Genomic DNA, 12,745 nt, shown 5'->3' on the forward strand with positions numbered 1-12,745 from the left:
ATAGTGTTTATAATATATAAATTGCTTTTTGATAAATAAATCTATATTTAAAGGTAAAATACCAAGTTAATTTAAGAAAAGCAAAACAATCTGAGAGCCTCATACAAGAAAAGTAATAAACTAATTTCCTCCCTAGTTACTTTTTAATAATGGGTACTAAAAAAAAATGCTTCAAAATAGAATACTAATATGACATGCCCATGTATATTCTCTCTCTCTCTCTCTCTCTCTCTCTCTCTCTCTCACACACACACACACACACACACACACACACACACACTCATTTCGATTTCATCTTCACGTTATGGCCAGTTAAGGAGAAAAGACCTATATAAGACAAGTGGAAAGAAAGCATGAGGTAGACACAGCTTGTGTAAATATATGAACAAATACAAGAATAAAGAAAAATTGAATATTCATGAAAAGGAGTGAGGTGAATGTTTGGAAGGAAGTGCCGATCCAACATCAATCACCCTATCCTCAATTTGTGTCTTCCTCCCCTACTCTTTTAACCCACATTGCTACTTTTATGTGACTTTGTGTCAGCATTTTCTTTTCAATAAATATGAGGAAGTTCTATAATACCTGGAATCTGATTTCACATCTTTTTTTTTTTTTTTTTTTTTTTTTTTTACTTCTTAATGTTTTTTGGTTTGTTTTGTTTTTTTCTGGTATTTGAGATTGAACCCAGGGGTGTTTTACCACTCAGCTACATCCCCAGCTGTTTCTATTTTTTTTTATTTTGAGATAGGGTCTGGCTAAATGCTTAGAGTCTCACTAACTTGCTGAGGCTGGCCGCAAACTTGTGATCCTCCTCCCTCAGCCTCCCAAACTGCTGGGATTACAGGCATGCACCACTGTGCCCAGTTTAACTTCACAATCTTGAAACCCAGTATTCTACTGATTTTTTTTCTAACCTGTCATTTTTGAATTTAAATAATCTATTTGGTAGATCTTGCAAAGTTATTCTTATAAATGTTAGCCATCTTGATACTACCTTTTTTTTACCCTTTAATTAATTAATTAATTAATTTTTACGTGATGCTAAGGCTCGAACCCAGCACCCTGCATGTGCTAGGCAAGCACTCTACGGCTGAGCCACAACCCCAGCCCCTTGACACTACCTTTTTGAGTTTCATTTTTTCCTCACTATGAATCTTTCAAAAAAATTTTAACTCATTTCCTCTTAGCAGCATTTTTGCCTGAATTTTCTAAACAAGATTTATAAATGCATGTTCATATATATTTATAAATGTGCATTGATAAATTACATTTATATATCTATTTATGAATATATTGCTATTTACACATATACATTTATATACTCTATAATTTTATTATCTTTTTATTGGTTGCTCAAAACATTACATTGATCTTGACATATCATACATCATACATTTGATTCAAATGGGGTATGAATTCTTATTTTTACCACATGTACAAATTGCAGAATCACATTGGTTATACGTTTATACATACTGTCATACTAGTGTCATATACATATGCATATGAATGATATAGTATCTTTAAAAAATTAATCTGCCAGGACTATCAGTAGACTACATGAGTACATCCATATTGTCTTGAGCTTTCTTTGTTCTTTGGCTTATTTTATACCCTTAAGTCTGTTATTTCCAAATATTCACATTTTCCTATACTATCCTATTTTCTAAAATATAAGAATTAGGCCACAATAGCAGGACTTGCTGAATAGTGAATGTAGTGTCTTACAGCAACAATGGTGTGCTATTCCTCATGAGTATGGCAGTTCCCATGAGACGGGCTGGGCTCTCCCATCTGGTGGGAAAGCCAAGGCATGCTGCCATGATGATGGCAGGCGTGCGACAGAGAAGAAGTAGAATCTTTGTGCTTTCATCAGGTCTCATAACAAAAGAGACTGGATCTTTTCACACAGCATCTTGCTGTATGGATACAGGAAAGTGGAGGACTGGACCCTCGAGGCAGATAAGCTGTCTCAGAAACTGAATGCCCCGGCCTTTCTTCTCTTCTATCAGCAGACGTATTATAGATAGATGGTGATCAGTTTATAGAGTGGTTGATTCACAGAAGGGAATTTTACTATATAATAATATTTTTCTCCTATGGTTTTTACTCAAAAATTATTAAAGATACTCAAAGTTACAATTTAGGTAGTATAGGCAGAGGAAAAAAGATGACCAATCAGTGTTTCAACTTGGAAGATCATCATAAACAGACATAAATCAGGACGAAGGTAGGTAATACCAGGGTGCTTTCTATTCATGGGGCTTGATTTCTTAATCTATGGAAAGGAATGTGTGGGAAAGTCAGGTCATTTCTAACTGGATAATCTAGACAATTGCTTTAATACTTTACTTATATATACACACAGGTCTTTCAAGAGCCCTCACAAATCTAATTAGTGGAGAAAGTCTGATGACCTCTGTTATATCAATAATTGTATTCAGTACTATTGTGAATATTAACTTCAAAAGACAATATTCGAAGGCCAAACCCCTAGGTAAGGACCCCCTTTTTTTTTCTCAATTTCTTAAAATAAGATTTCTGGATTTTCTGAAAGCTGACATGAGTTTCATAATATCTTGCCATAAACTATGCTTATAGATATAAAGTAGTATTAGTAAAGTATGGGTGCAGTGGCACATGCCTGTCATCCCAGCAGCTCAGGAGGCTAAAGCAGGAGGATCGCAAGTTCAAAACGAGCCTCAGCAAAAGTAAGGTGCTAAACAACTCAGTGAGACCCTGTCTCTAAATAAAATACAAAATTGGGCTGGGGATGTGGCTCAGTGATCAAGTGCCCCTGAATTCAATCCCCGGTACACCCCCCGCCCCCCAAAAAAGAAAGAAAATAGTATTATATACTGATTTACCCTTTATATAGTACTGCCACCACAGCATCCTTATTTAATTAATATCAGTTGTGGTTTTGTTGTGAATATGGATAGGAGCTTTTCCTAAGGAGGCCTAAAAGAGCCAGATTCCCCAGACCTAGTCTAAACCAAAATGCTTGACAGGGATGTGAGTAGGGGCTGTCGTTAAGGTGCTGCAGAACAGCTAAGAGGATAAGCCAAGACGTATATTTACCAGTAGTGGGAGGAGACAGCTTCCCTTCCATTTACCCTGGGACTATCTCCCAGGAGTATCACAGAAAGAGGTCAACCCAGGGAGAAAGTGAGTTACATAACCATCTACAGGGCCAGAGAGCAGTGCTTGCGGACAGCAGCGGTGCCATAAGTGCTCTCATTCACCCTTTTCAGATAACCCTGAAACATGAGGGATTTCCCACCCTTTACCATATGCACATGTGTGCATAAAATAAATGACATATGTGCATTATAATAAGTGATCTTAAAATATATCTGTGTAATTATCACTCAGGACAAGAAACAGACTGCTAAACTTGTAGAAGCATTCTTACTTAATCCCCCTCCCTGGTATTTTTGGTATTGGGGATAGAACTCAGAGGCACTTAATTTCTGAGCCACATCCTCAGCCCTTTTTTATATCACTGAGTTGCTTAGGGCCTCACTAAGTTGCTGAGGCTGGCTTCAAACTCGAGATCCTCCTGCCTCAGCCTCTCAAGCTTCTGGGATTACAGGCATGTGCCTCCATGCCCATGCCTAGCAAAAAAAAAAAAAAAAAAAAAAATCATTCTTAATGTGTAATCTGAATCACTAGGCAGTGGGAAAAGGGGAGAAGAGGTATCTATGAGATAAGAATATTTTCATAATAATACTAAGAATTTATTTACCTTTTTTTTTATCATGTTGGCATTTGCACTCATTTTGGGAAAAGCAGTGGTTATTGGCCTTCTTGAGAAAATGATAACAGTATTCCACTCACCAGGCGTCTTCTGTAGCATTTCCACATCCCACTATCACCTTTCTCCCCTTGAGCAAAGAATGTTTGGGAGGTGCCTCCAGGGCATGGTCTAGCCCACACCGAGGGGTCTGTATGATACCAAATAAGCCACTCTGTTGAAATGGCACTGAGTTCGATTCTCAGCACCACATATAAATAAATTCATAAATAAAGATCCATCAACAATTTAAAAAAAAAGAAATGCAATCTTTCTGCTACATTTCTCTCAGAAATGAAGACTATCCCAAATTACCTTTCTAAACACTCAAAAAGTGTGGTGCTAGCTATACTTTCTCCTGTGTTAGACAGTGCTTTGTTGTTGAACATCCAACAACTCTGTTCACTTCTATTCTGATCCACCTCTGCTTTGCCCACCCTAGGTCTAAACTTCTAAGACTATTCTTTCCCAAGAAGACCCATCTTGGGGACTACTTCTCATCTCTTCCTTAAAGGAGCTTCCTTATCCAATTTGGGAATATGAAGCCCTTGCTTTCAGCCTCTGAGACTTGTGAGCAACAAACTAGTAAAAATTTCCTGCAAATATGATCTTCCTGAATATGACTAAGGTGAAAATAGGAGATTTTCTGTGTCCAGAGCATCCTAAAAACTGAAGGGCTGCTGGGCACTGTGTCACATGCCTGTAATCCCAGCAGCTTGTGAGGATGAGGCAGGAGAATTGCAAGTTCAAACCCAGCTTCAGCAAAAGCAGAGCACTAAGCAACTCACTGAGACCCTGCCTCTAAATAAAATACAAAATAGGACTGGGGATGTGGTTCAGTGGTCGAGTGCCCCTGAGTTTAATCCCCAGCACCCACCCCACTGGCAAAAGAAAAACAAAAAAACAAAAACTGAAGGGTCAACCTAGGGATAACTGAAAAGTACAAAGAAGTAAAATGGTTCATGCCAGTCAAGAAGATTCATGTCAGCTACTAGAATAGTATTGTACCGGGCCCCATTTAAAATACGAGATATTGCCAGGTGTGATGGCGCACTCATGTAATCCCAGTCTCGGGAGGCTGAGGCAGGAGGATTGCAAATTCAAGGCCAGCTTCAGCAATTTAGCAAGACCCTAAGCAACTTAGCAAGCCCTGTCTCAAAATTAAAAAAAAAATTAAAAGATCTAGGGATGTGTCTCAGTAATAAAATGTCCCTGGGTTCAAATCTTCAATGCCAAATAAATAAATAAAATATGATATAATGGTCACAGAATTTCAGAGAAACATATCAGAAATTATATCTACAGTCTAATCTAGAGGACTTTCTTGAAAATCACTATAAGGGGAAAGAAGAGGAAGAAGGGGGGGAGTACTAATGTGAAAATTCACTCATTCTTTAATTCAGTAATTATTTAGTGATGTGCACAATGTCATAGATTTTACTCTAGGATCTAGGAATTCATGAACACAGTAGACAAAACTGCCTTCCTTTGACAGAGATTGCCTTGTAGTTTTGGATGGCCATCAATGGAACAGAACTTTGTGGACTTATTTTTAGGTTATTATTAGAGAGCTAGAAAACTAAAATAATAATAGTAATAACTCCAGAAATAAAAACCATGCTGGAGTAATTTACTTAGACATGAGGACTTTGAACTTGTAATAACTTTGAAATAAAAATTTTCCTTAAGAAATTAAACGGATGTTTTCTGAGTAAATTTGCTTCTAAACTTCTGAAGTTACTTAAATAGTGTTACTCTTTGAAGTAATGACATATTTTATAACAGAGAAAAATGAACAAGAGTATTGTTCTTACCTTATCCAACTTGTATGTTAGCATTTTAAGAAAAGTGTTATATAGTAACAAATTTATTTGCTTTGAGACTTTTCCTTGCTAACAAAACTAGGCAGCAAACATGTTATTTATTAAATGTTATTTTCCTTTCTTTTTTTCTTTTTTAAAAAATTTTTAATTTGTTTTAATTATTTATACATGACAGTAGAATGCATTTATGCACTTTGGTACATCATACATAGATGGGATATAATTTCTCTTTTTTTTCTGAGTGTACATGTTGTAGAATCACATTGGTCATGAAGTCATATATACACATAAAGTCATAATGTCTGTTTTGTTCTACTATCCTTCCTATCCCCACATCCTCTCCTCTTCCTTCCCTTCACTTCCCTCTACCTAATCTAATGTAACTCTATTCATCTCTGATGCCCCCCTACACTTAGTGTGAATTAGCATCTGCATATTATAGAACACATTCAGCCTTTAGTTTTTTGGGATTGGCTTACTTAACTTAGCATAATAGTCTCCAACTCCATTCATTTACCTGCAAATGCCATAATTTCATTCTTCTTTAATGCTGAGTAATATTCCATTGAATATATATACCACATTTTCCTTATCCAGTTATCTACTGAAGGACACTTAGGTTGGTTTCATGTTTAGCTATTGTGACTTGAACTGCTATAAACAATGATGTGGCTGCATCCCTGTAGTATGCTTATTTTAAGTCCTTTGGGTATAAACTGAGAAGTAGGATAGCTGGGTCAAATGGTGGATCTACTCCAAGTTTTCTGAGGAATCTTCATACCACTTTTCATAGATGTTGCACCAATTTGCAGTCCCACCAGAAATGTGTGAGTGTACCTTTTCCCCCACATCCTCACCAACATTTATTATTGCCTGTATTCTTGATGATTGCCATTCTGACTGGAGTGATTTTCCTTTCTTAAGGAGAAAATAACTTTCCAACAGAAGTCTTCTAACTCCAGAGGCCTGTGTGTTTCTGAAACCAGAGTCAGCCTCCATCTCATGTTTCAGTGCCAAGAAATGGCAGCTCCATGGCGAGAACTCCTGTGGCCTGGAGAGCCATGCATGGAATTCCCCTCTCACATTCAGACTATTCCAAGAGATATTATTCTTTTTAGCTGGTAAATCTAGAAACTATGGCTCTCTTTCTGACAGGGGAATGAGTTTACTTGGGAAGGAATCTCAGTCACTTCAGCAATCCTGATGGTGGCCTCCCCACCAATGGAGGTTATGAACAAAAACTTTTAATTTTTATATTTTTTTAAGAAATAAGAATAATACACTTTATTTTAACAGAAACTACTTTAATATGTATTTTCAAAATATGTGTTACAAAGCTGAACCTCAGAAGATCAGAAGTCTTCACAAAAAATGCCATTTCAGACAGGGATAACTTTAATCAACCTCAGCTTATGGACAAATACTCTTAAATGTACTTTTCCCCCTTCATCTGCCACCTCAGAGCACCATTTTAGGATTTACTTGTTTTTGTTGAGGCAGTTGTTGCTGCTCAGGGGGCCAGCCTTTGCTTTGGTTGATTTCTCTCTTTCCACCTGTTCCACTGGATTGTTCCTCTGTTGTAGGGGACAGATGAGGCAAGGCACTGAAGATAGCAGGAAACGATTTTATTTGGCTGCAGCCAGGTTCAGAGGGCACAGCTTCTGCTGTAATCAATCAATCCCCTGAACCCCAACTTCAGGGAGTTTAAGAACTTTATACCCAGCATGTAAGCAGAGGGGCTCACAAGTTCACAGTCTGCACAAGTTCACATAAAAGCAGCTTTTTCTTTCACTGTTCTGGGCAAGTTAACCCTTCAAGGACAACACCTGAGGAGGGGAGAGCTTCTCCTCCCCTTTTTTTCCTCCCCTGCCAGCTGTTACTGATACTACCAGTTATCTGTGAGTCCCGCTTCATCACATGTTGAAGTTTGAACATCAGAGAAGCACACTGAGGCAAGCACATAAAGCAGGGTTTATTTAAAGAGGGGTAACGTAGACTTCTCCTGGGAAGGAGAAAGGGGGGCCTTGTTGGGTGTGTGGAAGACCCTGCGTTTTGGTTTTATTTCCCCCATCGGGTTTCTCCCTGCTGAAGTTAAGTTTCTGTCTCCCAAGAAGAACGTCACATAATCCCTTACCCCTCCCACTACTCTCCAAAGGGCACCAAAGCCAAAAGTTTTCTCGACCAATCCCGGTGGGACACAGTGTCTGCTCGCCCATTCCTGAGTCACCCTGCCAATCAGCGCCCACCAAGTCTCCAAGCAACCCTTCTTAAACTTAAGCTTGCAAGCTCACGCTCTCTGCCCTCTTCCTCTGCCCTCTTCCTCTGCTCTCTTCCTCTCCTTTCTTCCCCTTTGGATAGCGCCCCCCCCCCGCCCCCCATTACAATCTCTTGGGTGAGTCACTCGCCTTTCAGCCATAGCTGGTATCCTGGTATATCAAGAAGTGAGGTGTTCTGCCTTGTTTATATCTCCTAGGCTTTCTTTGTTCTCCTGTCTCTTCCCCCTGATCTTTCTCCTTCTTGCATATGCGACTAGGCCTAGGAATGCTTGGTGGGATGGCCTAAAGGTGGGAAACAGGTGGGCTGAAGGGGGAAGGGCAGGGTGGAGAAGCCAAGGACACATTAACAAGTTTATAGCTCTCTGTAGGGAGGGGCAATCCTGGGACAGGTTATCTTGGCTACAGGCTGAAGCAGGGGCAGGTTCTTGATAAGGGTGGAGGAAGGGCTCTGAAGGAATTAACATTTCAATCCCTCCATGGACAGTCTCCAACTTCCAGACTCACTCATAATTGGCCACTTTGATCTGACCTGACTCAATCTTCCTAACTATACTGACTGCCTATCTAATTCTGGCTTCCTTACAATGGAGCCCAACTGGTAACTTCTCTTATCTTAGAAATGTATTCATCTCTGTGAAGCTCCAGCTCAAGGCCAGAGGCCCTGTTAAAGGATCTGCGCCTTTTTTTTTAAATCACATTTTGCATTTGCAAACACACTTCTACAAACTACTATACTGGATAAATGTTTGTGGGAAAACTAGCAAGGGGGCGTTCAGCACCTGGAGTGCTGATCTCTTTCAGGCAAGTGGCCAAGTAAAATAGAGCAACAGGAAAATAGGAAGTTTGACTGCACTGAAGTCTTGTAGAGACTCTTTTATTGATAATCCTAAAACTAATTATGCTGAAGATTTCTGGAGAAGCTTAATTAAGATTTTCTGTGGAGGAGGGGGTACCACCACACCTCAGGCTTCTGACCCCAAGACCTACTCTCAGCTGGGATTTGAATTTTGCTGCCTTGTTCTCCCCACCCTAGCCCCCACTGCCCCAGTAAAGGGGTGAGGGCTTCCTTGCCCCAGGCTGTGCCTGGTGCTGTGGCTCAGGCTGTTTTCCTTGGCAAGGCATGGGTCTTCTGGTTGCCTTGTGGAAAGCAGTTTAGCAAAACCTAAAACTGTGAAGAATAGCAAAGAAGTGACCATCTTTCAGTGCAGTGATTTCACTTTTAGTAACTAAGGAAATAAGCAAAGAAACGTAAAAAATTGACGCATGGAAATACACACTGAAGCACTGTTTATCAGGGGTAACTTTAAAGCAAATGAAATGCCCAACAATAAAGAAGCAGTCAGTTCCACAGGCCGCCACAATGCAGGAGATTCACCCAGCGGCCACCCAGAGGCATTTCTTTTTCTGTTCCCTATACATCTTACATTAGATCTAGAATGTGAATTTCATGAGTTTGGGATTTCCTAGTTCTTGCTCATTTCTGTACCTCCAAGATTTATGACACCTTTTGACTCTTTGTAGGCACTGGATGCAAATGTACTTACTCCTTAGTGCTGCCTGAACAAAAGAAGCTCCTAAACTCCTAAAACCAAATTTTACAAACTGAAGTGTGGCTTTTAGCAAATAAAAAGAAATTATTTCCTCCAGTGTGTTTGCGGGTACTTGTAATCCCAGTGACTCAGTCTGCAGAGACAGGAGGATCACAAGTTCAAGGCAGGCCTCAGTAGCTTGGTGAGACCCTGTTTCAAAATAAGAAGAAGAAGAAAATAAAAAGGGCTGGGATGTTAGCTTAATGATAGAGAAACTCTGGGTTCATGCACCAGTGCCACACCAAAAAAAGAAAACACCGTGTATGTGTTCCACAGGAAATGAGCTATTTTTAAATCAATATTACTTTAAATGTTTAATAGGCCATTCTTTTATGTACTTGTGGGGTACAATGTGATATTTTTGATACCGGTTTTGGAAATCAGGATTGCTTCCTCATTCCCTTGGTGTTGAAGATTAAAGCAAGTTTTATTTAAGAGAGAGAGAAAGTTAGAGATAGAGAGAGGGGAACCCAGAGCTGAGTATCCTCAGGGGTGGGTGTGTCTTGCCTTTTTATAGATCTCAGATTGCCTTTCCCACCTGCCTACCTTGCCTAAGGGCAGGAAAAGAGAGCTCAAGGGGTTAGGGAAGAGTGATTCCTAGGTGGAGTTAACAACTCATTTCCTTGATAATTAGCCAGTTAACCTCCCTCTTTCCAAACAGATCATTTGCTACCTAAGATGACCTTTCTGTCCTTTGTCCCATCTCATTTTCATATTAGTACACAAAGTGGAATGAAATTAAATTAATGAACATATCCACCGTTTTGCTACCTATAATTTTTTTGATGTTGAGACATTTTAAAATTAATTATTTTGAAACATGAGTCATTATTTACTGTAGTCTCTGCTATGCAATAGATCTCAAAATTGATTGTTTCTGACCATGTAAAACTTTGTACCCTTTGATCAATAATTTCCTCCTCCGTATCCCTCCTCCCCTCCAGTCTCTAGTAATCATCATTCTCCTTTCTACGTTTTTTTAAAACGCTTTTTTAGTTGTTAATAGGCCTTTATTTATTTATATGTGGTGCTGAGAATCGAACCCAGTGTCTCACACAGGCAAGTGCACCACCACTGAGCCACAGCCATAGCCCTTCTTTCTACTTTTATGAGCTCAAATTTTGTTAAATCCCACATATAAGTGAGATTGTGTGGTATTATCTTTCTGTGCCTGCCTTACTTTAATGTCCTATAGTCCATCTCTGTTGTTGCACGTGACACAATTTCCTTCTTCTTTCTCTTAATAGCTGTGTGTGTGTGTGTGTGTGTGTGCACGCGCCATATTTCTTTATCCATTTGTCTGTTGATAGACACTTGATTGATTCCGTATCTTGGAAACAAATACCTCAATTAAAAAATGGGCAAAGGATCTCAACAGACATTTCTCAAAAAATGTTCAATAACACTTATCATCATTAATCACTAGGGGAGTGTAAACTAAAGTCACAAATGAGCTCTATCTATTATAATAATTTTTGTCAAAAACATAAAATAAGTGTTGATGAATATGTGAAGAAGAGGGAATTCTTGTGCGTTGTTGGTGGGAATGTGAATCAACATAGTCATTAGGTAAATCAGTGTAGATGTTCCTCAAAAAGCTAGATAGAATCCCATATAAACCAATAATCTCACTTCAGGAGAGATATCTAAAGGAATTAAAATCAGTGTGTTGAAGGGATATCCACACTCTGATGCTCATCACAACAACGAGCTAATTTTAAAGATATGCCAAAAAGAAGAGTTGACCCAGGGTATCATTTAAAATTAAGGACAAGTAAGTTCTATTAAGAGTTTCTATTTTCTCCCTTTTCTTTTAGGCTTTTATGTCATGCATGGAATTTGGTCATATTTTCTGGAAAGTTTCTTGTTTGGAATTCTAAATTCAAAACTGATTCAATTGTGTATGTCAACAGTTTTTGGTGATGATGTCCATCATATAAGTCTCATTCTTGCAGTTCTGTACCTCATCTTTTATGTTTGTAAGTGAACTGTCAATGCCTAGTATTAAATGATATAGAAGGAGTCAAAATAAGAATACTAGGAAAACAACTACCAGGCCAAAAAGTTTATATTATTATCAATACAAGGAATTATTTTTGGTTAAAATAATCTATCAAAAAAGATAATATGTGAATATTTAGACACAGAAAACAAGCTACCAAGAATGTAAAACAAATACTGTTATAAAAGAAAGATAAATGTGACAAAATCACAGCTGCAGTAAGTACTTAATTGAATGCCTTTCCTAGAGAAAGAATTGTGTGATCAGCTGGACAAATAGTAATTTTGGTTATACAAAGATTTGTATAATAACTTATATGCTTGGTTTTTAAGATATACAAAGAATTTTACTTCCAAAGACACAATGCATATCCTTTACATATAAAGTAGGCTCTCAGTATCTCCAGATTCTACATCAACCAACCGTTGATTGAATGTGTCTCTGTATATAATTGTATATTCTTGTGTGCAGGCACAGACCTGTAATCCCAGTGACTTGGGAGGCTGAGGCAAGAGAATCACAAATTCAATATCAGCCTCAGCAATTCAGTGAGGCTCAAAGCAACTTATTAAGTCCCTGTATCAAAATAAAGAATAAAAAGGGCTGGAGATGTGGCTCTGGAGATGTGGATCAGCAGTTAAGTACCCCTGGGTTCAATCCCTGGTACCAAAAAAAAAAAAAAAAAGTAGCCAAATAAAATATTTGCTTCTGCCTTTAACTGTGTTACTAGCCAGGACAAAAATTAAAATTATAAAGTTTATAATTTTACATCTCTAGAAGGAAAGACTATTAAATTAAAATCTATCACAATCCAAATCAAACAAAAACAAAATTTCTTGACTTTGAAATTTTATAAAAACAAGTCCAAAGTTCATTTAGGAAAATTATTGTGTGTGAATACACAACACGATTTATCTTTGAAGTGGACAACCTGCCCTACCAGGTAGCTATCCAAATACTTAATATGCCTACAGCAAATGAAATACAGCTGTAGTAACACATATACAAAGTTAGTCAAAGAAACAGAAAAGGACCCAGGCAGATGCAAAGATGCGTCAGAATGGTAATTTAACATATGATAAAAATAACACATCCACAATACTCCTTAGGATTAACAACAAATTTTGTTAATTGGAACAATGTCTGTTAAACATTCAGTGGAAATAAGAGCTTTAACAGATTTTACTGTATAATCCCCTCTGTTTTTTGAATGTATGACTTTGTGTACATATACATTTGGGTGCATGCCAAGGGAC

General features: G+C 38.2%; 1 protein-coding gene and 1 non-coding gene across 2 annotated transcripts in view; one reads left to right on the plus strand and one right to left on the minus strand.

Moving 5' to 3' along the window:
• Slc9c1 (solute carrier family 9 member C1) overlaps positions 1-12,745 on the plus strand; it is a 65,975-nt gene that overhangs the window by 4,319 nt on the left and 48,911 nt on the right. The window contains exons 4-5 of the mRNA XM_078041313.1: positions 2,372-2,500; positions 11,305-11,466. Of these exons, the coding sequence (XP_077897439.1) occupies positions 2,372-2,500; positions 11,305-11,466 (291 nt within the window). The remainder of the gene's footprint in view (positions 1-2,371; positions 2,501-11,304; positions 11,467-12,745) is intronic.
• On the minus strand, positions 6,960-7,036 carry LOC120884624 (small nucleolar RNA R38). Its single transcript, XR_005727046.1, has one exon. It is a non-coding gene; the product is annotated as a small nucleolar RNA R38 (small nucleolar RNA).

The sequence above is a fragment of the Ictidomys tridecemlineatus genome, chromosome 3 (genome assembly GCF_052094955.1).
Source record: "Ictidomys tridecemlineatus isolate mIctTri1 chromosome 3, mIctTri1.hap1, whole genome shotgun sequence".
Taxonomy (NCBI): Eukaryota; Metazoa; Chordata; class Mammalia; order Rodentia; family Sciuridae; genus Ictidomys; species Ictidomys tridecemlineatus.